Here is a 26766-nt window from a genome sequence, read left to right as displayed (position 1 = left end):
CGTTCCACATTGTATCCGCTTGAAGTAAACCAGATCTAATTCATAAGAATTATCCACATCCTCTTTTCATCTATAAAATACAAAACTTGAGTTTAAAATTATGATAGGTCTAGCGTATAGTTGTGGGTGGATCAAAGGTTTCTTTTTATAAAAGGTATCTATTTTGTGGCCTATTGACCAAATTATCAAGTATAAACTCTTTCGATACATTCTGTAAACATTCGAAACTATCTTAACAATTGGATAAAGAACAACTAGATAGTTTTCAATTATAGTGCGCGTATATAAATAATTTTCATTGACATTCTTTACTTTTAATTTCTTAATTCTATATACCACCAAAACTAGTAATGCCACTGAGATGTCACGGGCCAAAAAATACTGCTTGGTTGGCAAATTTTCTAATGAAAACCACGTAGAAAATTGATGCAACATTGGATCAGTTCAAAAAATAATTTTGCTTCATTGTAATTATAATGGTTCGTAACATTATTTTGTATTTTTTCAATGTCTTGGAATAAAAAATTTTTTGGTATGTATAAGGCTAAACATCGAACATTGGTTGAAATGCGAATAATGTGAATAGTGGAATTTCGGAACGTGAAAAGTTCGGAAATGAATGGTTTTGTGCATTTCTGAATGATTACACGAAACCCCTAATGAAAATTACAGAGGTTCTTAAGTGGCGCGAGGATATACTTACACACGGGACTCCGTTGGCGCTTTTTAAGCCAAGTTTGACTTATTCCACGACTAAGATTGTGTGGGAAGAAGCGTTTCGGTAATGAATGGTTCTGGCAGGTATATAGGCGCCCTTTTAGTCCTTCTTGAAGAGTATATAACTACAGTTTTGAGTTCAGCCTAGGAAACCGTTGAATTGGATGGGGGTGGATTCCACCTCGCAATTTTACTCAGTATTTCTCTTCTCGAAATACTTTCGTGGGAGGTTTGCATTTCTCATTTACGTTTCTTATTCTGTTTCCCATATTCACACTTTTCCCCAGACTACTATCATAATTAATTGTTATCGTTCTTTATCATTTGCGTTTTCAACCGAACATTTATTGGAAAGTTTTCTCTAATTTGGTATAATAAGGCCTAAACCTAAACATTTTTGTTTATGGTCATTCAACCACATGTTTGAATTTATTAATTTCTCAGAACCAAAATAAGTCAGGGCCAAATTTGATAAGAAAATGCTTCAAGGTGCTATGCTTCTTCTTCTCCAACTAATTATAAATTTATATAGTTAAACATTAAACTCATCTTAAAAAGTAATAGTAAGTGCGGATGTATAATTTAATAATACAACAAACTTGAAGGGCGTAAACAATTTTAAATTTCTTATAAATATAATATTCAGATGATTAAATTATTATGATTCTGAAATTCAAAATAGATCGTCCTTTCACGGTTGAAACACACATATGTGAGTAAAATGGTTTAATCGAGGTCTAGATTCTTTCTCAATAAAGTTGAATCGATCTTGTGATTCCAATATCGCAGCTCTTCTTCGGCACGTTTATTTGATCAGGCTCACATCACTTCGAGGAATTAAATTTTTAAGGTGGTGTACGAAATTGAAAAATATATTTGACAGCACAATTAAAGTACATTCATTAAATGAAAAAGAAATAAAAGCAAAAATATTTTCTAACCTACAAATTTTTCTAATGCATATATGCATTAAGATGCATGAATTTACAAAAATGTTCGAATTATAAAATTGCTACTTATCGACGATTATTATCAATTTTTGATTTTAATTTCATTTATTCTTTTGGTTTTTGAACTTCGCCGGTATTTATTTAGGAAGATCGCTTTGTTTACTTTTCGTCGAAAATACTTATATCACATGAAATGATTGGTTTCCATTGTCCCTACTCGCCATTTGTCATAATTCTCATCAACTACCGCACCCTGCTCTAGTAAATATTTAGTAACTTTAGAATAATTTTTAATTTTAACAATAAAGTCACTAGCTTTTCACTAGGCTATTAAATTAATTGAAAAAAACTTTCATTTGTAAATATAAGTTGAGACGGTAAATAAAGTAAAGGATAGAATAGATATCAGTAACTTTTGATAAGAGGAAAATTCTTCAAAGTATATATAGGAAAAGAATGGGTTTTCTTGTTAGGATGTCGTATGCAAGGTTACAATAGAGCCTCGGCCTTACTTTTGGAGATCGTTGATGAAAAGACTAGCATTACGTGTGTCGGCTCGTTCTTTTCGTCCGTTTTGTCGGAGCGTCCGTCAGATCGACCTCCGACCCCTCAAGCCTCTTTTCATCTCTTTCTTTCGTATTCTCTTTCTTTTCGATCTCTCTCAAGTTGGGACCAGAGAAAAGGAAAAAAATCGTCGCTTAAGGGGCGTATGGTGCGCCACGTCGTAAACATATTTTTATTAAATAATTAGATATTAGGGCTCCCTTTAATGGGTGGTTAGCCCTCGCGTGCCCTCCATTCCGAACATACCATCGTGTTGTACGTGAGATTCCCACACTTTGTGTCTCTTTACAATTTTAACTCACAATCGCCAAACAAATACTTTTTAACATCTAAACCGTTTATCCGTCCGTTCGGTTCCAACTTCAAATTTCTTTACAAAATTAAAAATTCAAGTCTCAATGACTATTTGAATATAATATAGAAATAAAAATTAATATCATATTTAATAATGAAAAAATCGTAACTTTTTTTCACCTAATTTTAAAGAAAAAAAATATAAGGCCAGGACAGGCAAACATTTTTATATCTTCACTAAAAATAGTTTTTGAAAAAAAAATTTCAGGTCACGAAATAGATCAAAGGAACTACCAAGTGTGCGACGTAGTTAAAAAGTTAGAAAGAGAATGGTTAAGTTAGTCTGTTAGTAGAAAAGCTTTTTCTTCGCTTGTGCTCTATATACATCACGATGGAGAAGGGGACTTAGAAACTTCTTTTTCTAAAGGTAAAAACTCTCTTAATATTTAAACATTCCAAAAGAGTTCATCGAAAAAAGTTTTTTTTAGTAGAAACTAAAAGAATACGTGAGATGTTTTTATATTGTATTATTTACTACAGATTTAATATTAAATTATAGTTATTTTTTAAATCATGAAACAAAATTTTGTCCTTAAATAATAAATAACAAAACATTTTAATTTTTTTTTAATGATGTCTTTCCTGTTTAAGGAGAGATAAAAATGAAGTGACGAGTTAAATTTTTCCGATGCTGAATCCACCCCAGGTGTTGTTTGGTAATTAATCTAAGGTTTAGGAACTGTGGTCAGAGAGCAAAAATGTTGAAAAAAAAACTAAAAGAAATGCCTTGGAGACAAGACCCGCGGGCGCCTCGAGAGTGTCGACCGCCGACACAAGAACGTGGTATTCATTCAATTATGACGCTGACACCAACCACATCGATCTTAAACTACCGGCGCTATATTATATTCTACTTTTACACTTCGAAAAATTCTACTAATTCCATTTTTTATTAACTGCTGATCAAAAGATATTATTTATATTTATACAATTCTATTTTTTAAGATTTAAATTTTATTTAATATTTTTTAAATTAAATTAAATTTTTTTTTATAAATAGATCCTTAAAATTAATCTAACACGATAATTCATAAACATTTTTACCAGCTCAATAAAATTATCAAACAAAATGAGAGCAATTGGAAGGAAGTGTTGTGAATTGCTATTGTACATTGGCCTTAACATGCAGTCACCAGAGTTGTGAATATAGCCATTAATAAAAACTGACCCTAATAAGCTGTCACATTTTAGACGTTTTACTTTAAACTGCATATAGTAATTTACATTCTGAACTCTGGTGACTTCATGTTATCAGTTTTTTGTCGTCTGCAGTTTAATATGTGTTGGAGATTCAAAGATATTTATAAAATATTTAAGGTTTCAAGTAAAATTTAGGTGGAAAGGGAAAACTTTGATCTTACAAGACTAGTATTTAAATTTAAAATCTTTAAATAAAAAAAAATCGTTTTCGTAAATTTCTGATTTGTTTAATAAAATTTTTAACGTCGAATGTCAAGTTCGATTGGAACAATAGTCAGTTTATGAAAAATTCGTACAGTAAAAGAGGTGGAGTAAATGAAAGCTGCGTATATAAAATGTAGAGTGCACATGACGTTGTCGATAAAAATTTCTTCCTATCCGCGTATACATATATATATGTATTGAACGTATCGACCTCACGCGAATAATGTTTTCCCGCGCAGTTTTTGCCATCGTGTTTACGCTTCATCCTGCTAAATTGAATTTTGTCCTGGGGCAAAAGAGGGAATGGAACTGGGATCGCGTTTGTTTACCCAAAAACAGATGGCGCACCCGAGAAACGCTCGAGGTCGTAGGGAAAAGAGGGGCTATCCTAATCCTTTCTCTGCGGGATCAGACCAAAGTATACAGTAGTCACCTGGTACTGACCTACAACTTAATTTCTATTTTTTATTAATTTTTTCATATATTTTGATAATTTCTTTTTCTTTTAAATTTCATTATCCCCATTCGTCATTTAGTCATAATTCTCGTCAACTACCGCACCCTGCTCTAGTGAAAATTTAGTAACTTTTAATTTTAACAATAAAGTTACTAAATTTTTACTAGAGCAGGGTGCGGTAGTTGACGAGTGGGGACAATGGAAACTAACCTGTAAAACAAAATTTTATATATCCATTGAAATTCTATATAAAAAATGGAAATTAATGACTCGGTTCCATCAAAAAGTGTTTCATTTTATTATTCGCAATATTGTCTAATAATGACTGGACAGTTAACGAATTGAAATATATCCTAAAATGATGCGTTGAAAATGCAAGAGGCGCGGAATTTCGTAAAGCCGCGGGATACAAACCGGAATGTAGTCACATCTGGCCATTCTCATGCGTCGACTCACGGTTTACATTGTGAGCAACGGAGTGGGACGGAAAATCACGATTGCTCCCGGCTGCTTATGCATGAAAACAGAAGGAAAGAGACAGATAAAGAGTTACTCGTTCATTCAAACACACATGTAAATATATGATAGTTATATCGTTACATGTATATATACATAACTTTTAATACCTCTATATATACCAATGAGAAACACATATAACTATACTTTCTGATATGTTGTGCATTTATACCTTGAGGCTCCTCATAAATAACAAATAATTTTATAATTACAATTGATGCACTGCCCGCGTTTCTCAAAAATGTATTTTATAATAATAACGAGTCAATAATGATCGATAATCGCCTCGAATGAATATACTGTATTTTTGCCACTTTAATTTTTATTATTTTATTTCTAATTAACCTCTCGACAAAGAGAAAATCGTAATCACATATCGAAATAATATTTCTTGTTGTTTCAATTCTAATTGAATGAATTATATTATATATTTTTAATTATAATTGTTTCTATAAATAATTTTGATAACATCCGTGTTCGTATTTCCTTCATATAGAGGCCATTTTCACCTTGTGGATAAATTTAATCTTCCGAGAGGTTAAAGGCAGTAGATATATTCTGCGTCTGCGCATGTTTACTTCTGCGCAAGCGCAGAATATATCTACTACCTTTAACCTCTCGGAAAATTAAATTTATCCACACAGTGAAAAAGGCCTATTAAATTAGAAGTTTTCTTTTTTAAATTTATTGAAAGCTTTCTTGTCAGAATTTATTTTGATTTTTATATTCTATAAATTAATTTCACTTTATATTCTTATAAATAACATTGCATTCTAAAAATTGATTTATTGATGTAGATTACAAAGAATCGAAATGCAATTATTTAAACGATAAATAATTACAAAGAAATCTAATTGGAAGACTAGAAATTTATATATGTTCTCTCATTTTATAATATATTTTCCTTTTATTACTGACTCAACATTATAAAAATAGGTACGTATACATGATCTTTTAGCAACTCCCACATACTATATTCTATTAAATATTCAATTGTCTTTTCCTGATATATAAGTCAAGTGTAAAAAATTCAACACATTTGAGAATATTTATACAAAATGAGCAACAGCGTATATAGTATAAACGAGCTGCACCAGTTATTCGTGCGGTGTAATATTTAAGTCCAATTACTGCGATTCCAGGTAGGATTTTATGGCTAGACTGATCAGGATCAGGTGTACTTGTTATATACGATATGGCTCATCGTATTATTTTATTCAATGACTTTGTTTATAGCATTTATGCTTATTTATGAATTTAACTGCAACTTTAATATAAATCTTTATATGTGTACGTATAGTGCAATAATAAATATATACGTGTCATTGATGTGAACATAATATTTATGGTTGGGAGGATTATATTTTAATATTGATAAATATAAGGGCAACTGGTTTCAAATTAGATATAACAATAAACTAGAAAAAAGTTCAAAATATGTGGAAAATATATTTAGAACAAGTTTTGAATTAGCTTTCTAACAATTTCCAAACAAGTTAGAACAAGTTTTAAATTATAGTTCGAAAAAGTTTGAAAAAAATGTGACAAATTACGAATTAGTTGTAACGAGTTGTATTATAATAAGTTGGAAACAAGTTAAGACCAGTTTCGAATTAGTTGATACAAATTGCAAACAAGTTTCGAATTTTAAGGAAACTAGTTTCAAACAAGTTAGGGCAAGTTCCGAATAAGTTCGAACAAGTCTCAAACAAGTTAGGGACTGTTTTAAATTTAGCTATATGTAACAGTTTTAAACAACTTTTAGAACAAGTTTCAAATCGGTTCGAACAAGTTCACCCCACTTTGTTGCGAATTCGATGTCAGTTTTTTAAAATTCAAAATGGCGAATCCAATATGGCGGACTATTTTTCGAAAAATCGCATGAATTTGCCTGAAACTCGTCACTCGGGGATTTTTGGGGTTGCTGATCACGAATTCGATATGTCAATTTTTCAAAATTCAAAATGTCGAACAAATATTTTAGTTGCTCTTGTGCCTATACTTTTGTGTACGAAGTGAAAAATTGTGAATTTTTAGTTTAGAGATGCTCTCTCTTTAATTCTTCCCAAATATATATATAAAATTAAATCTAGATATTATAAATATCAAATCTTTTTGACATGTTATTTTAAAAATATAATTATTAATAGAAGAATTTTCACACTGTTTGTATAAAATTGAAATTGAATGATTTGTTCTAATTAGCATTTGCAACATAGATGGAGAAAATGAAGTACAATGTGAAGGGAATTTCAAGTGGTGTATAGAACATAAAGCAGGCGTATCGATATTCATTTTACATGTTTGGTGTAGAAGCTCGAGGCAGCACCTTCCGGACCGGTTAATAATTCAATTCCTTCCACGTTGGTAACCCTCCTCGGCTTCTCCGCGGGTCTCGTGTCTCCTAAGGTGCATCGATTTTCTCAAACCTCCTACCATATTCGCATACACCTCAGACAAAGAGACCTAGATAGACGGAAGCCTTACCCCTTACATGTGGAATATAGTGAACGCTGAAGGAATGGAAACGCTGCTAGCGGCCATTTTGTAAGCTCTTCCCGGAGGAATCGATGTGACGTCGCCCTAGGGGCGCTTGCGCTGCAGGCAAACCTCCGTTGGTTCCTCGATTTCCTCCATTTCGCCCCTTCCTCAGCATCTCTCTGTCTCTCTCTCATTCTCCGATCAATTCTAACATTATACTTTGCCCCTGAATTTTATTTTCTGCCACCGTACTCTTACATTTATTCCTTTTCTAAATAAATTTATTTTCTTTTCTGTCATTATTACATTCATTTACTATTCAATAATGAATTTTCAAAATATAATTTAGGTAGGTTGAATTTAGGTCCCTGACTATCTTTTTAAACCATTAGGGGTGATGTAAGGATGTAAAAGTGTCTGTACTCCTAAAAACACCCTCCATTACATCGCATTCAGAACTTAATATTTTTTCATATTGTATTTTGCAAACAGTAAGATCAGTTTTTTTTTAAATTACTCAGGTATATATTGAAGTTTGCGAATTAAGTCCTTTTTCTAAATATGTTCCATGAAGACTAGTTTTATTCCTATATGATTGTTTTTTTCCCTCACTGTTGATATTTTTTCCCCAAGGGTGTGGGTAGGTGCAATATTACTTCACAGAGAAAACATTATATTTTTTCTTAGGGAAATATTTTTTACCCAGGACTGCGGCTCTAATGTATGTGCGAGTGGGGTCTGTCGCCTCAAGCGTCATAAATAAGTATAAAAATAATTTAACTCTCTATTAATAAAAAAAAAACTATAATTACCATAATATTAACATATTGTTGAAAAGATAAGATTTTTAAAATTTTGTTCAAAAATCTTTCTAACAAAGATTTTTTGTTAATTCCAATACTCGACAAAATCCCCACTCGCCATTTGTCTTAATTCTCGTCAACTACCGCACCCTGCTCTTTAGTAAAAATTTAGTATAACTTTAGAGTAATTTTTAATTTTAACAATAAAGTCACTAAATTTTTACTAGAGCAGGGTGCTTTTTTGAAAAATTCATCGGATTCGCTTGTAACTCGTTACTCAGGGGTTTTCGGGATCGCTGATTACGAATTTGATGTCAGTTTTTAAAAATTTTAAATAGCAGATCCAATTTCGGGGTTGCTGATTCCGAATTCAAGGCTGCCCGGAATTTCTGACAACTTTTACTCAGGAAATATATTAAAAAATATTATTTCCGGAGTAAACTTTATATAATATATATTTCAGGAGTAATTTTTTCTATTAACAAAACAAAAGGTTATGCCAGAGATTGTCCATCAGAGAATGAGATGAGAGACGCAGGACCAGAGGAGGTGCATCTGCATTTTCGTCTTTTGGGCGAAGAGCAACTAAAATTTATAACATCGGTAATCGTAGCAGGGCGTACACGCACCTGGGTACTAGGGTACTGGCACGTTATTATGATTAGCTACTTTCGTCTGGACGAGTGTGCTGTGGAGATTCCGATGGGATACGCGATACGCGATGCACACCTCGGATTACAGTTGAGATCATCTTCGTATGGATGCCTCAGGCCGTCGTCAGGTACCTATACCCTACCCACCTCCTACCAAGGCATACTTCATTTATTATGACTGTGATCATCGATTATGCACCGACATATTCCTCTCTTTTTCTCTCTCTTCTCCTCCTTCCACCTCCACATTTTCCCCCATCGTTTTGAGCGTCTCTTCTTCTTCTTCTTGGTCCTTTTCTTCCTTTTCCAGTCGGACCATATTCTCTCGCATTATATTCTTTGCCAAAGTTGGCGCGGTGGATTACGCTTTGGGGGAAGTACGAAGAATGCTGCCGGGTCTGATGAGGGTGTCTGGAAAGATCCGTTGCAAATTTTCAAAAGAGTTCGTCCTTTCTTTCTCTCTCTTTTTTTTCTCCCATACATATACTCTCAGGAATGCTTTCAGGGCGTTTTGCATATACGTATATAGAGTGCCGACGAGTTAACGATCTAGATTTTTGGCGATCGCGAATTATAAGTTTCGCGTGGTTTATGCTGCCATATGTATCACGATCAAACTGATCTTTTGAGCTGATATACGTGTCCCACAAAAATTTCGATCTGCGCATCATTTTTTAAACTCTGAAAGTTATGTTTGTTCTATGGTAAATTTTTTTGGGAATGTGATTTATATCATGAAAAGTCTTAAGGACTCTTTTAAGGATGGAGATGTTTTCTAGCTCCCGGTGATTGGAAGTCAACCCCTGAGGCCGAGAGGAAGCAGGACATGGACGCATGCGCGGAAGCCACGATCCCCTATGCTTTAGGGTTAGCTGCGGTCCTCCTTGCGGCCAAACAGCCTAGGATGACACGCCCCGGGCTACCAGATCAATAAGATAGCTTACTCCATACACTATCTACCTACCAACCTACCTGTTTTACAGCCTGCCTACCTTTTGGTTACGCCCTGAAAGACATTCAAAATCAAAATAGTCTAGAAAAAAAAATGACTAGCCACCGTTTTGCTGATTTATTTTAATTTTTAATTTTACCTAATTATTATTAATTATACCAACAAAAAACTAAATATTTTTAGAGATACAATATTGTTCCCACAAAGCGCTATACATAAAAACAGTATTCCTAGAATTTGAAATTGATAATACCTTTTCGCAGCGATTTTAATGGTTCAAAAAACATACAAACAAATTGAGCTGAGCGACGCAATGCGCATAGACTTTATGTGAAGGTTTTCATTTGAAAAGAGTATACGAGAGAATCTTGGATTCGATGATAATGCCATAATATAGAGTTCTAAACGAAAGCTATATAAAATTACGTTGCGCGAGCGAATTATTGTTTCCTCGAAGAGACTTTATATTTTCTTTGCTCTCTCTCTGTTCAAGACGAAATTTTTATAAACCCCATGAAAATGCGTGGCTCAATGGAAACAATGAATTTATATATAGTGTTCGGTATACCAATAAAAATAATGAGCGTGGATTGAACTGGTGAGATATTATATTGATTTATTTATCTGCTTTTCTATAGAGAGAGATAATTCCTATATCACAGTTTAATTATATTTAAAATAACACCATAAATGTAAAAGATATAGAAAAAATGGTTTAACCCTAGATTTTCAAATTTAACCCTTATTTTTCATTTTTAACCCCTTATGCTTTGTCCGTCTGTCCGTCGTAAACTCCTTTGGTTGCCATGGTAACAGTTACCATATAGCAACCATTTCCATGCCAACTGTTTCCATGACAACCGTTACCATAGCAACCTTTACCCTGGCAACTGTTAACTGTTTTTAAAATAAAATAATATATATTATAAACAGATATAGATTGAAAAAAGTATCTCAAATGTGGATGAGAATAAACTTTTCTATATTTTTGAAAAGACGTGCGAACAATATATATATTAAATGCGCATAAAGATAAATATATTTATATTTCGATTTTGAGAAAAGAATCAATGAGAGAAAGGGATCAGTTCGCCTGCAGTTGTCAGGTTCAGTGGCGACCTGCTCGTTAAAAGAATATCCCCTTAAAATTTCGCTAAGGTCAATCGCAAATTTTCTTGTAAGCTCGCGTGTACGCCCTAGGCCATCACGATCTGAACTTAACTGCTATGCGTTCGGATAACCAATTCAAAAATTCTTCGTAAAAGCAATTTCATCGACAAAATTCTTTTCGCGCCCTTGCACTGGGCTACATTCGTTTCACATATTATTGCTATTTCAAAGCGGAATATATAAATGTTACATTTTCATCATCAAATCACGGAAAAATTAGTGTTATTTTTGTTTCGGGTAATTTTGTCCAATATATGCTAAAACCCATAAGACTTAATCCTAAACTTATTTTTATACAAAAATTTGGATCAATTTGATATTCTATAGGATATTCTACACTAAGAGAAGTTTAACGCAACGACATCTGCATTTTTTGAGGGACAGATATTGTACCTCAATCATGGCAGTACTAAAATCGAACAGCAGCAGCGCCAATTGAGTATACATCAGATTCTGACCTAACTGTTATAGGTACAGTATTTGAACGTGTGTTTAGTTCGAAATCTGTGTTTAACTTTTCTCAGTGTAGGACGTCCTAGAGATATCCTATAATTTCTGGATATGTCTAGGACGTCTACAGGATATCCTGAAATATCCGTTGCTGATAAGAAAATTACAAGGGTGTATAGATACCAAAATTTCAAAAATATGGTTAAAAATTTTACGCCTTACACTTAAGGTAGAAGTTAATGTTCTTGTGGTATTTTTAAAAGTGATTGTTAAATGGTTACGTGGTGTTACTTGACATTATATTTTTCTATACCTGTTCGTTGACGTTTATGTTTCTTCAGCAAACTTTTGTAATTTATTTTTATTTTCTCGATGATTTTTTCCACTTATTCAAATTTAGATATAACATATGGTATATAAATATACTTATATATATTACTCTCTAAATCTGATTCAGTGAATAAAATCAGTCGCTAAATTTCAGCTAATTTTCAAATCAGTGAAATTTTATTGATATCTTTAGCATATATATATATAAAAGCCACCAATTCTCGCAATGAAATTTCTCTAATTCTCAAAAGTAAAATCACTAAAAACCACTAATTCAAGTAGATAGAATTTAGCAACTGATTTCACATCAGTGACTTTTTCACTGATCCAAAAGTTATAATATCACTAAACGTACAAGAGTCTGATTACCCAGTGGGCACAAAAAGTTCTGTGTTACAAGTTTTTACAACGTTTTTAGAAAGTTAATATCAGCTTAAATATAACGTTCTGAAAATGTTTCGCCAAACGTTTTCGGAACTTGAAACGTCAGAATATTATTTTAACAAATATACATTCTAAAAACAATTTAGGAACATCATTTTGGAAACAGATTTTGCTAATTTTAATAACTATTATAACCTCCACTTGAATCACACTGCACTTAATGGAAAATAAGACTGAAAAACTATCAAACAGTGTTACTTTTTGATATATACCTTAAGGAAAAATAAATCTGGAAAGGAGTGGCTTATTGTCGACACACGATTAGGAATTTCATTGATTCGTTTCTTGTCTAGTCAGCCAATCGAGAATCTACCCCGAAGGCACCACCCCTCAGGGAAGGGTCGTTCACTTGTATGCGACGGGTTTTCATGGCAATGGATCCCATTTAAACGCAAAGGGTAGCGTCCGTCAGATGGTCATACCACAAACAGAAAGTAGCGTTAACTATAATATATACCCACATCTAAAACTGAATTCCCTCCTCTATAACAGTTCCATTATAAATTAATTTCTTCCTTCTAAAGAAGAAATACTCTTCTAAAAAATGGTTTTTGTATCCAAAAAATCCATGTGTCTTATAAATAAACTTTATTGTTCCGAGTTCAAAGCTCTATCAGAATAATCCAAACGTGTCTTTATCTTTAAAAAAATAAAATTCGCGGAGGTTATCTGACGGTTTATCTAAAGACGGTGGTGATTTGGACCAATAGAGAGGAAGACTGGGCGTTACCAGGGCCCTGAACAATCTCGCGAGTCGAAGCTTCATTGGATACAGCTTGGCTGTTCGCGACCAATCCGCGAGTTGATTTCACCGATCGGGCCTTAAGGCCGCTCCCAGTTCCCCCCTTGCGTTCTCCAGCACGTCTTTCTGGTAGCTAAGGCCCCGCGGGCGCAGTAACCCTCGAGTCTTCCTGTACGACGGTTAGAGGAACCCATACACAAAAGACGAGGTATCGGAAACAATATCCTGCCTACAACTTGAAATATATCCTGGGTCCAAGTCACAATTTCTCCCCGGGGGCCGTATAACACATCGATCCAACTTTTGGGTCAAGTATGGATCTTGGATAAATTCTCTTGGGGGAAATTCGAAAAAGTGTCTTTAAGTGACCTATTCCGTCGGTGATTTTTTTAAGTGTTTGACTTTTTAACTGAGTTAATAGAGCTTATAATTTTTAAAAGAATTAATTTCTTGATAAGGAATTCAAACAGTTATTGATGTGCTTTGCGGTAATTTGTGGAAGTTAGAAGAAGTCCAGTGATATAGGTGATAAGTGCAAAGACTTTTCATAAACTGTATAAGTGTTAATTGTTTAAAGATGAACCGGCTTTTGTAAAAAAAATAGTCATTTCTCTTTTGTTCATCTTAGGAATTTTCTCAAGACGTCTTACACAATCAGCCAAATGCCAAACTTGGACTACTATAACACTGCAAGGATGCACCAAATGGTAAACTCTTTTCAAAATGCTTTACCTTTGAGAAACACGTTTGTTTCTGACAAATTGAACAAGAAACAACAAAATAATTTTAATGGTATTGATATTAAAATTTGGATCAATTTGATACTATATCTGCATCGGTAAAAGATGGGGTTGGTTTAAATTCTGCATTGTATATATAGCCATATCTTTGGGTATTGGGAAATCATCTGGTAATAAGATATATGCGATTTCTCTAAATAATGCAAAGTCACTTTAGCTTCTGAAACGCGATGATCAGTTCCCATTTTAAATTCTTTTCAACATATTTCTTTTTCGATATTATTTGGCATATCAGATTGTTTAATTAAATTTAGTGAGGATCCTCAGTCCACGAGCAATCGTAATTCTCTTCAAAATCCGAGGGGTTGTACACTCTAAATCTAAATCATTGAAAATTTCACTGAATTCAAATCAGTGGCTCAGTTTTCTTTAATTCACCAGTAGAATTTCACTAAGAATTAGTGGTTTGTACTGATTCCCAGTGAAATTCCACTGGTGAATTAAAGAAAACTGGGCCACTGATTTGAATTCAGTGAAATTTTCACTGATTCAGATATAAAGTGTATAATAATTAACTGTAGAATGCTAATATGCTCTAAAGATCTTAATTAAGACCTTTTTATAGAGCCTAATATGTGGTCGAAACCAACTGTTTATTTGGATCAAATAAATATTTGTTTTAATTAAATAGACGTTTGTTTGAATCAAATAAATGTTTTTTGAAATCATCAAAAAATTGTAATTTAATCCAGAGCAGAAAATAATTAAATTCTAAAGATTTAGTTACTTTTGCTTGATTTCCAAAAATGGTATAACTTTGGTATAATATAGTGACTTTTCAATGATTCGAAGAGAATGCATATATCTTTAACGCATCAAGTTATCAATTATCGTTAATTAGTTATTGATTGTAAAAATATTCGGGATCGTTAAATGAATTACCATATAATTAGACATAATCATTTTTGACTAAACTTAAATTGTCTATAAATATATAATCTACATATATATAATTACTACAATGCGCTTATCATTACACTGGAACGCTACTTGATCGGACTCGGTGGGAGATAAAACACAATGTTCGATTCTTTAATTTTCTTGGAATTTTCTCCAAATATTTGACCTATTAGGCGGTCGACGCTCCTGAACAGAACGCTTAAGTGCACACTTCATTGATGTATTTACACTTATTTAATTGTTATGTATATAAACATCGCAGCCAAGTTCTTATTTCTCTCACTTGTTATATAGTAGAAAATTGCAACTCGCGCAGGCATAGTATCTGATGTTTGGTATAACGTAGAGAGTTGTAAAAAAGGTCTATTTCTGCTAATTGACTGTTTTTAATATTTGAAAACGATGTAAACAGAACATTTGTTTCCTGAGGGGTTTCATAAGTGAAAATAGACACGTTAGCCTTATGGAATATAAATTCACAATATTGAGTAGTAAATCATTGAGAATTTCTTCGTATAGTTGTTCGCATACAGTAACCGCAGACGCCGTAATGACAGGCTTTAAGCGCAACTCGTAAAATCCTGGCACAATGGAATCATTCTTGCGCATTCACCCCTTGGTACACACGAGAGATGATTCTCGTCTATAAAGAGGTGTGCGTATTACATACTTACGAGTACAGAGCATTTCTTGTGCGTACCCGATGATAGGAGATTGTGAAAAACCGCTTTAATTCATAATATGTATGTCCAACGTTTTTGAACATTTCATGAAGTGCTACTACACCAAATTTTGCACTTTGTGAATCTAAATGAAATTTAAATACGTCCAAATATAAAATGCATTTCATAAAATGTTCAAGTCAATGACAATAATATTTACAACTGTAATTCCTTAATTTCAATTTTTGAAATTTAATATCATTTTTTTAATTATAAAAATTGCATTCCTTTGATTTATATTTAAATGCTGGTTTTACAGATTACGTTTTATTCTTTGCTGCCACTTTTCACTAATCATGTTGTTTACTTCGGCACGAGTATAAGGTTTTTGTAGGTAATGTTGCTCCAATTTTTCGAGATAATCATACTCTCATTTACCAACACAGATTCGTTTATTCCATCTTCTTTTCGAATTATAAAATATATAAGCAGTCTTTCTATGTCAAATGAACTAACGACACTATATTAATAGACATATATTGATTTGTAAATGAATGACTAATTGATTTTAATTAAAGATTAGACTTTCCGTAGAAATATTGGTGAGAAATTAACTGTTAATACAATTTCTTCATCATCGGCATTGAATAACTTGGACATTTCATGAAATGCATTTTATATTTGGACGTATTGTGAAATTTCATTTAGACGAAAAAATTAAATTTATAATTACATATTTTACTTACTAAGAAAAACCGCCATTACTGATGATGAATATTAATTCATGTTATACTTTTTGCTTCCTTATATGTAATATATATATAGCTATATTGTAAAACAACAAGAGGCGTTTTCATATATTGTTAAAAGAGAGTATATACATATAATGTCCGGAGTTAAGTCTTTCCGTTTATCGTTAAATTTAAATCACCTCCTTCGCAACTGTATTATACTAATTAGTAAGCTGTTAAAGAACTCTAATACTCAGTATTATATTATACTGTTAAAGTATAAATAAACAGCCATTGTCAAAAGTTATATGTACACAAATTACACATAAAAATAATTTATGATCGAATTTGTTACTCTCTTATACTGTTGTGATAAATATGCATTGAATATGTAATTTGTACTATTTTATAACTACATAAAGGAATAGTGATAGCATTAGAATTCTATATACAAATTAAAATTTTTGTTAAAGAAAGAATATATTTAAGCACACTTTTGAAATACTGTTATTTGAATTTCGAGAAGAAGGAACATTTAGTTCAGAACTAATTATAATAATCTACAAACTTTTTACTCTTTATAATTTAAATTGGCGTGTTTAGTATCTTTTATACTTAAATGAAAAATCATAAATATGAGAATTGTACGGACTATAAAGGGTTAAAAGTGAGGGAGAAATTTTAAAAGCTTATATAACTTTCTTACATTTAATAAAATATTCATTTTTATGGATATAAATGAATTCACTGTTTAATTAACTTCAAATAAATGTGTCTTAGATAGAATTAATTTGATATACGCAATTAAATATAATTCGGGGAATCCTGTGAAGCAGACTGTACAGCATATTTTACTATTCATTTTCGAGGACTCAGTATTGAATCAAAAGTCAGCAAATACATGAGTATTATATTAATATTTAATAAGAATATATTAATCAAAAATTCTTCATTATAATAATTACTGGCATAATTATTAAAAATATTATTAAAACGTTTTTAAAACGAACATGGTTTTTTGCTCACTGGGTATTAATTTGAATAAATGGAATTTCACTGATTCACCATCAGTAGAATTTCAAAAAAATCGATTTTGGATTTTAACGGTTTCTTATACACTTTACGGCACTAAAAAAACTAACAAGTTATATATATATGAAATAAAAATCAAATAAGTGTATTCATCCAGAATAAAACACCACGCGTATATATATATATAAATGTTATAATTAATACTTTTATCTAGAGCATCAATTCCGTTGTTGCTGTTAGCGCCTTGGATGTTTTATGATCGCCAATTACTTGGTTTCAATCATTGGAGGATAGTTTACAGACATATATCCGCGTGCACGCACGACTCCAGGGTCTATTTTCTTTCTTTTTGTTCCATCCACTTTTTATGAAAGACATATAGTGGTGGGATGCAAGAGTCCTATGTACCACCATATAGAATATATATACCTATATATATGTATATATACAAATGTAGAAGCATAGTGCAAGATACGGCAAAGTGTAAACTGTACCACTGGCACATAACTCCTGCGGGCTGACATTTCAATCAACTGGAGCGTGGTGTTACTTCTCATCAGTTTTATCGCGGCCATGAGACAACCCTTTCGAGACATCTTGAACTGCTCAGTCAGTTCTTGTCGATTTATAGTTTCCTATATAGGTATTTTTAAAAAGATATAGTTTTAGGCTGTATAGTATCACAAATTGTGACGTAAAAACAATCGAAATGTATTTCCTGCTAGGTCCGTGAAGTTCACATCGATTACGGTCATCGAAATATTAAAAACCATTAACAAAATAAAAAATAGTAATATGGATCTTCCTCTACTCGGATCAGGCTGTCAATTTTTAACTACACTATTAGGTGTATTTTGTGCAAGAAAATGCAATAAAATAGTCTGCCTAAGAAAAATTGAATTTTTTTGAAAATTTTTTTTTGACGAAAATCGCATTAATGGTCATAAAAATGGTGTTCCTCTACTCGGATCAGGCTGTCAATTTTTTTTCGACACTTTTAGGTGTATTTTGTGCAAGAATTTGCAATAAAATAGTCTGCCTAAGAAAAATTGAATTTTTTTGAAAAATTTTTTTTTTCGAAAATCGCTTTAATGGTCATAAAAATGGTGTTCCTCTACTCGGATCGGGCTGTCAATATTTTCTACACTTTTAGGTGTATTTTGTGCAAGAAATTGCAATAAAATAGTCTGCCTAAGAAAAATTGAATTTTTTTGAAAAATTTTTTTTTACGAAAATCGCTTTAATGGTCATAAAACTGGTGTTCCTCTACTCGGATTTGGCTGTCAATTTTTTTCTACACTTTTTGGTGTATTTTGTGCAAGAAATTGCAATAAAATAGTCTGCCTAAGAAGAATTGAATTTTTTTGAAAAATTTTTTTTTTCGAAAATCGCTTTAATGGTCATAAAAATGGTGTTCCTCTACTCAGATCGGGCTGTCAATTTTTTTCTACACTTTTAGGTGTATTTTGTGCAAGAAATTGCAATAAAATAGTCTGCCTAAGAAAAATTGAATTTTTTTGAAAAATTTTTTTTTTCGAAAATCGCTTTAATGGTCATAAAAATGGTGTTCCTCTACTCGGATCGGGCTGTCAATTTTTTTCTACACTTTTAGGTGTATTTTGTGCAAGAAATTGCAATAAAATAGTCTGCCTAAGAAAAATTGAATTTTTTTGAAAAATTTTTTTTTACGAAAATCGCTTTAATGGTCATAAAACTGGTGTTCCTCTACTCGGATTTGGCTGTCAATTTTTTTCTACACTTTTTGGTGTATTTTGTGCAAGAAATTGCAATAAAATAGTCTGCCTAAGAAGAATTGAATTTTTTTGAAAATTTTTTTTTTTACGAAAAGTGCTATATAGGAGGTAATAGGTGTCTTCCTCTACTCGGATTTTTTACAATACACAAAATCACTTCCAAATAGTAATCATACCGAACATGCAAGAATGAAAGTATTAAAATCAACTAATAAAGGATCAAGCAATTCTGTTGTCCATTCTCCATGGTTGTGACATTTGAAATTTGTACAAATAAAATTTAAAAAATTAGTTGCATTTGGAATATATATTAACAATGGTTTACAGCGGAATAATAAACAGCTGTATTTTGAGAAGTTAAGTGGCAAAGTTAAAAGCCGAATCGCGATATCTCTCTGGTGTTAAATGCGTTCCGGTGAGGGTCCCCATTTTTTTCACCTGTGCCACTGCGAGCAATAAATAACCGCCAGCTTAGCTGATTTTACTGCCGCGTGTTTGGGTGATCCCAATACTGCTGCTTGGAGCAAGGACCAATAACGCAAAGAAAGCCAATCTTCGGGCTAACTAGCCGTTGAAACGGCCCAGTGCCAGACAATACCGAGACCCTGGTTAACCTTTCAACGAAACACTTCCAAACCTTTCGGTATTAAAAAATTTTTTTAGTAGCGTATCCCAACCACTCACTATTAATTATGACCCTTGAATAATTAATAGTCTCTCAACATTATACGTACTGCTTTCAATTTCTTCATTTCATATACATCAAAAGAAAATATTTTGAAATTAGAATAAAATTTTCTAGATTATTTTCTTTAGTATATAACCTAAAACTTGGAGTATATCACAATGTTATATTTTTAATAGCAGTTGGTATTCTTAAAAGAAGAAGACATGCTAATGTGTGCCACTTGTCATAATTCTCGTCAACTACCGCACCCTGCTCTAGTAAAAATTTAGTAACTTTTAATTTTAACAATAAAGTCACTAAATTTTTACTAGAGCAGGGTGCGGTAGTTGACGAGAATTATGACAAGAGTGGGGACAATGGAAACCATTATAATACAGTAAAAATAAATATAAAGCAATCTTTTCTTCAATTTCAATTTAAATGAAACTGAATTATTTGCACGATTTCCATAACAGAATGTAAAGTTCATTTAGAACATCAATAAATAAAGAACCATATATGTAAATAAACATATCGCAAGTGCATATTAATATTAGTTTAGAATAAGCAGAATAATGTATAATGTAGGTGGTAATTGACGGAGAATGTTTATTTTAATGATAGTGGGTGTGTCACAAAAAAATGGAAACATTTTCTGCGCTGCTGACTTGAGAATACTGCTGTGGTTTATTATGACGAACCACTTTATATATATTTATCATGAAAAGACACGGAAAGAACCGGCCTATGTCATGTAATTATTTTCACAATTTTTTTTATAGGAAAAACACCAACAATAAAATTTTTTTACTTAAAAAAATAATTAATTAAATAATTAAAAATAATTTTAAAAAAATCGTACAAATTTCAAGGATATTACATACTCAAAATTTCTTTTTCCCATAGTCTTTTGTATATTTGGATTGTATAGAAAGGGTCCGGAGGAGTTATATGATGAATGTGGGAAAAAAAAAGAATTTTATTTGCCGGCGATCCCTGCGATTACATTGAAATTTGGCGGTTCTATCCTAGAATTATGACAATTATCTCGATTGCCCTACTATCAAAAATTCTCTTTTGATTAATTTATCCGGCTGCTATTCCTTAGCACACGAAATTCCACCAGAATCGTTTGTTCTGACTGCCAGTGATAAATCGTTTAACTTAATGGCTAATATTCTTGTCCTTTTTCTAGTTTCAGTCACAACAGTCACTGTATATTCAAGTTTTATATGCACACTGATTTATTTACTTCGTTTCTTTAATTGTGCTTGCGTTAGTTTTAAGTAACAAAGAATTGTAAGAATTCAAATCTTGATTATATAGATAACGGAAAAATAAATAAACTATAATAACTATATATAATAAATCATGAATATTGTAAAAAGTTGGCAGTGTAATTATTATTTGTTCGATCAGATTACGAGTAATTGAAAGTGGAATGTAATGTGAGTTTAATCGTCAGAGGGTTCAACGAAAATAAATTGGACTTGTCGAAAAGGACATTGCAGGTCTACAAATTGGAGTTGATAGCAGGTCGAGAAGCTAATTTTGGCGAGCATGCTTTTCCCTAACGCGTACACAGGCTCTATCTATATAATAACTGGTTAAATTCCAGTAGTAGCCTTCCTTACGAACGGTAGCCTCTAATCAAACTAATTTCGGGTTCCTTCGCCTCAGTGTTGGCCAACATTGGAATTATTTAGTAATTGTAAGTGATCGGAATGCTGTAAGCTCACTCTTTAGTCTACCAAATTGTATCTAGATATCTGAGTCCCACGTATATACGACATAACATTTAATAGAAGATTAATTAAAATAATTGTAATATCTTCTTTGTTTATATCATTCTTGTGTAGAAAATTTTATGTTGACGCTATTTTCATAGTGAATTGCCATTAAATTAAAACTTCTATACCTTAAACCTACCTTATTTAAAATCTTACCTTACCTTCTTCCAGTGCTAATTCCATCTTTAAATTCTGTTAAGGACAATATTCTAAATTGTTTTCGAATAAAGTAACAGACTAACACATATTGTGCAACAATTGCCCTTATGCTATCAATTTTAGATGATTTTTGGAATTTGTAGAATGTTCAATTTTTTCAACCAAAAATACGTTATTTCTGTTTTTTGAAAATTTTATTGTAATACTAGAAGAATATGATAAAAATGAAAATATTTGACCTAATATCGCACTTTCTGGGGAATCCCTCGTGAGTCTGGCAACCCTGCAGACATACATACATGATTCAGTCGATGCTCTGTCTTGAAACCATATAGTCGACCAATAGTTTGCCTTCCCTCCATCATTAACTCGATTTAATAGCAGGTCGTTAGAAGTCGTATACTCGAGGAATGAGACCATAAAAAATCTAACTCAGATTTAGGCCACTTCAGATGGTGATAATGGGATACTCGCAGTGCTGCATTTTTTCTATATATATATATATATATATATATATATATATATATTTTTTGTTTGGTTTTTTTCAGGAAGAACACAAAGAACTAACAAAAAAAATATTTCCTACCTCAAAATTACATGAATAGTCGTTATACGAGTGATGTCCTATTCTTCACGGAAATCTTTTATAATAATTATGAAATATACTAAACTAATTTAGAACTTTATTGTTCACTGAACATAATGATGTTGGCTCAAATTTATTTTCTGCTCTTCGTTTATAAAATTATGTATATATATATGATGCTTTGTGGTGAAAGGGAACTTATATAACTGCAAAAAATTTTAGGTTAAATTTTATTGTTTTTGTTGAACTTGATAGGTTATTTGGAAATAATAACACGTATAAGATATAAAAAGATAGGGAAATTACATCAAATTAACACTATATTTAACGATTGAAAATTGGCTTATATACACTTAAACAGCTTAAAATATGTCTTAAACTTGAAATAGATTTGAAATGAACCATACAATGTGCATACCGCAAGACCCTTTTAGTATAACTTAACCCAAAATGTGCTTAAGTACTCAAAGTACCTGGCTTTTTCCTTTCTCTTGAATTTTACTTTAACTTATTTATTGCTATATACATGAAAATAACTTATTATCGTCAACCCTGCTCTAGTAAAAGTTTAGTAACTTAGGAGTAATTTTTAATTTTAACAATAAAGTCACTATATTTTCACTAGAGCAGGGTGCGGTAGTTGACGAGAATCATAAAAAGAGTGGGAATAATGACAACCTTCCACATGCTGTCACCAGATTTAGGTATTTAAATTACTATTACCATAAAACGTCCAAAATGTCACACCTTTTTGGGTTAATTTTAGGATAAAATTTTTTATTTGTGCGGAGTAACTCAAGTGAGTTGTATAAATTCTGCATCAATTCTGTATAATTTTTGGAAATTGTACGAAAATAGAGTCAGTGAAATAAGAGTTGCTGTGTATATCGTGTATAAATAATATAGATTGGGAGATCATTGAAGCGACTAACACAACCCTCTCCATATTCAAGCAGGTAGCAAGCGAGGTTTGATCAAACTGCAGAACTCTACTCGTGTATCCGACGCGACGGTCCGGTTGCCTGGACGCGTGTTTTCTCAGGTATAGGTTATACACATGAGCTATATATTCTCTGCTTCCATGTATATTCGCAGGCGTATTGGGGACGACACAACCCCAGGATCCCATATGTTGTATATATCTATAGCGAGCCGTTATGAATATTCAACTGAAGGCTGGCATGGCTGCGTTCGAATCCATTATTCATTCCTCTCTGGCACCATCGCGCTCTCGGTTGCGTTTTCCGTGTAGCTGGTCTCGTGAGACAGAGTGAGAAAGTTGCGGTGGCCAAAATGGATTCAAGTCAGAGGAAGAATGAGAGAGAAATAGAGCACAGTCGTTGTTTTCGTTTTATCTTCCCTCCTAAAGAATGCGCCCTGTTCTCTCTAATAATCACTTAGAGCGAGAGAACTCGATCTTATGTAATAACCGCCTCCCGGATTTTTCAGATTCCTCTACTGCAAATTGCACTCACGAATTCGCTGGCAAAAATCATCTCATAATATAGGGTTTGAATTGTCAATAACATTACGTGGTGTACAGGGACATCAGATGATTTTTTTTGAAAATAAAAAACCTTTTTTCATTTTTATTACAATATTGTTCAAATCATTTTCATAATTCTCGTCAACTACCGCACCCTGCTCTAGTAAAAATTTAGTGACTTTATTGTTAAAATTAAAAGTTACTATAAAGTCACTAAATTTTTATTAGAGCAGGGTGCGGTAGTTAATGAGAATTATGAAAAATGGTGTGGACTTTGGCGAGTGTCGAAACAGTTTAATTGATACAAAATGTAACACAAATATAAATTAAAATTAAATTCTTCCTGTAGCAAAAATAGTTATGACGTATCATTTAGGTATATAAATTATATAGTTTTTTGTGGGTTAAAAAATTGGACGTTTAATGTAAAACTTTTTTCGCTGTCGAATGCAGGAGCCTAAATAGATGATGATTAGAGTTATTAGCATACTAACTTTTGTATCCAAAAGAACGCACGCAAAGATGTTATATATATAGAATATATATACGCCTGTACAATATACATCCAATCCTATAACCTAAAATTCAATTAATTCGCAAAGTGAAAAGAAAAACGAGCTTCAACTTTTTTTCAATTTTCAATAGTAGTGGGACTTCGTGATGATGAGATATAGTTGTCCAAACGTTATTTCTCCCTCTAAGAATTATAGTAAAAAATTGTAATTCTTTTGTATTCTTGATGATTATATATTTTTCGACCGCTAACTATGTGTTTTGTTTTGTTCTAGGTAAGTTGTGACTGGAGAACAATAATTGATTATTCGTTACTAGTTCGAGGGTAACACCCAAGATGACGTTTCGATGTGTACCAGCTTTCCAGAACCTTGGAAGCGGTGACTGTGGTGCATCTTGGGTGAGTATTGATTTTGAAGGAACATATAAACAGAAGGCGCGTTTTGTTTGATTTTTTGCTAAAATTTGTAATCGACTTTTTACTAAAGATAAACAAAAAGATAATAGTAACATTTTACTCTAAAAAGTAATAAATAAATTAGTAAACAAAAAGATATCAATAGTTTATGTCTCTTAGTCCAAGACAATTGAGGAAAGGTGAAAATAAGGAGAAAGCCATTTCAATACTTTTTCAACTCTGCAGCTCTAAACTCAGCAAAAACCTTATAAGAAAAAAAAATTACAAAAGAAAATTGGCTCTAGCATTTCTCAGGTCAAGTCAAAAGAAATTAATAAATCAATAAAATGGTCAATCAAAAATAAATTTAATAAGAAATTCACATATCGAAAATCTTTATTTTAATAGGGAAGTCACGATAAAAAAGGACACAAAAATAGGTAACAGAGATAAAAAGGGAAGAATCTAGAAACGGTCACAATAATAATTTTAAGGGATTGATAACGACAACAATAAATTAGGGACAAAATAAGAAAATTTCATAATTTTAATAACACAAAAAAACTTTTACCCAGTTTTGGAGTTAGCTGTTGCTGTTTCAAATTATTTTTTTTATATCTATAAAATCTTGTATTCAAAAATGTAAAAATGATATGGAAACTTTAAATGGCGCCTTTACAAAGTTACACACAAGACAATGGTCGAACCGGTTGTGTTCTACGAAGTAATATACGCCTGCGCGACTCGAAACTTAGATTCAAACCTTCCTCCTTATATTCTTATGCTGTTATTATTTCTTTGTTTCATTTTCTTCGTGCTCCCTTTGCTGCTCCTCTGTCTCTCTTTTTTGAGCGGGTAAATATTCCTTACAGTTTACTTACTCTGCCTCTCGGTTTATAATGGAAATTATCTTATTTGTGTTGGTACTTGAGACTCGTTTTAGTCTTGGGTAACCTTCGAGTACGCGCGCGTGGAGCGTCACAAGAAGAGGGTGGCTCTGTTGAAAGGGCGACCGAGATTATGCGGTCCTCTTGATTCTCCAGTCTTCTTTTTTATTTCTCTTCTCTTTAAAAAAAAAATTTAGTCCTTAAAGACTTCTCTAACGGACAAGTCACTAACAACTTCGTTTTCGATATTCTTTTTGAAACATGCTGCTCGTTAAACAACTTTTTCCATTGGTGTCATCTCTTTTGTATACGTGCAAACCGTTTATTATTTCTAATAACATATGTAATAGACTTTTTAGGAATTTGGTAGAAACCAAAAGATTCCTGAGATACAAATATATTTGTCTTTTTCTAATTCATGATTCACGTTTGTAAATCTATTGTGCGTTGACATTAACATGCAGACACCAGAGTTGGGAATGTAACCTTCAAAAATTTCACTCTAAAATAGTGTCACATTTTAGACGTTTTATTGTAAATTGCACATTGTAATTTACATTCTCACCCCTGGTGACTTGTTATCAAATAAATTATATTTGAACCAATTATTTTTTATTTTAAACAAATAAACAATTAATTAGTTAACAAATAGTATTTGAATCAAATAAATGTTTTCTTTCCTTTGGTAAAAGTTTTTTTTTCCTTTTGAAAAATTCTTAATCATCGAGTACATACATGAATTTCAAACTAGTAGTGTTAGAGAAGCATTTATAAGAAGGTTGCTTTACCATTGAGTGACCAATATTATTTCTTCATTGCTGTATAGTGAAAAACAATTATTAGGTATTAAAGAATTCCAAGAGGCAATACAAACCTTTTTACTCGACTTTTACGATCGCAGCACGAGCGCGTTTAATAGATGGAAAAATATCCGGATACGAGATTTCAAATGGTTGTTTTCTCTTCACTGCTCCAAGGAATAAGTTGCCGTTTGGCAACTTTTTTTGCAAAAATTATAATGCGCATTTGATTTCTGATTTCCGCTCTTGTATATATATATTTCTTAAGAAAGAAGTCTTTTTAATTCAAGATATGTATAATAAGGCGCTGATTGGTGACCGATTTGACGATAATTGCTATCCAGTTCAGCCATTAGTCATAATTTTTATTTATTTATACATATTGCCAACTAACATATAACTATACTTATCTTAAGTGATATATATTATTTTGCTTTCATTATTCTACTTTCTGTCATAATATTCATTTTCAATTTTCTGTTTTTTTAAGTCATAATTTTTACAATAATTGTATTCCTTTAATTGCAATTACGTTCTATTATATTTTTTATTTCCATTTTTTAAATTAATTTAAATGATCCGGAATCTTAACAGAATAAGAATTCTTTTATTTAG

The 26766-nt window shown here is 32.0% G+C and overlaps 1 protein-coding gene across 8 annotated transcripts in view; it reads left to right on the top strand.

Annotated features, from left to right (window-relative positions):
• The window catches only part of LOC127290759 (transcription factor AP-2-epsilon), a 132911-nt gene that overhangs the window by 40631 nt on the left and 65514 nt on the right, over positions 1-26766 (top strand). The window contains exons 1-2 of one of the 8 annotated variants that reach the window (XM_051319618.1): positions 13154-13694; positions 24348-24467. The exons of 5 other annotated variants lie outside the window; for them this stretch is intronic. In XM_051319618.1, the coding sequence (XP_051175575.1) occupies positions 24405-24467 (63 nt within the window). In that variant the 5' untranslated portion in view covers positions 13154-13694; positions 24348-24404. Of the gene's footprint in view, positions 1-13153; positions 13695-24347; positions 24468-26766 lie in introns of those variants that run through there. 2 more of the 8 variants (XM_051319609.1, XM_051319626.1) reach the window with 2 other exon arrangements.

The sequence above is a fragment of the Leptopilina boulardi genome, unplaced genomic scaffold, assembly GCF_019393585.1.
Source record: "Leptopilina boulardi isolate dan_hultmark-lab unplaced genomic scaffold, ZJU_Lbou_2.1 LbouV2_123, whole genome shotgun sequence".
Classification (NCBI taxonomy): domain Eukaryota; kingdom Metazoa; phylum Arthropoda; class Insecta; order Hymenoptera; family Figitidae; genus Leptopilina; species Leptopilina boulardi.
Note: the sequence above shows the minus strand (reverse complement) of the source record. Positions and strands in the feature narration are given on the sequence as shown.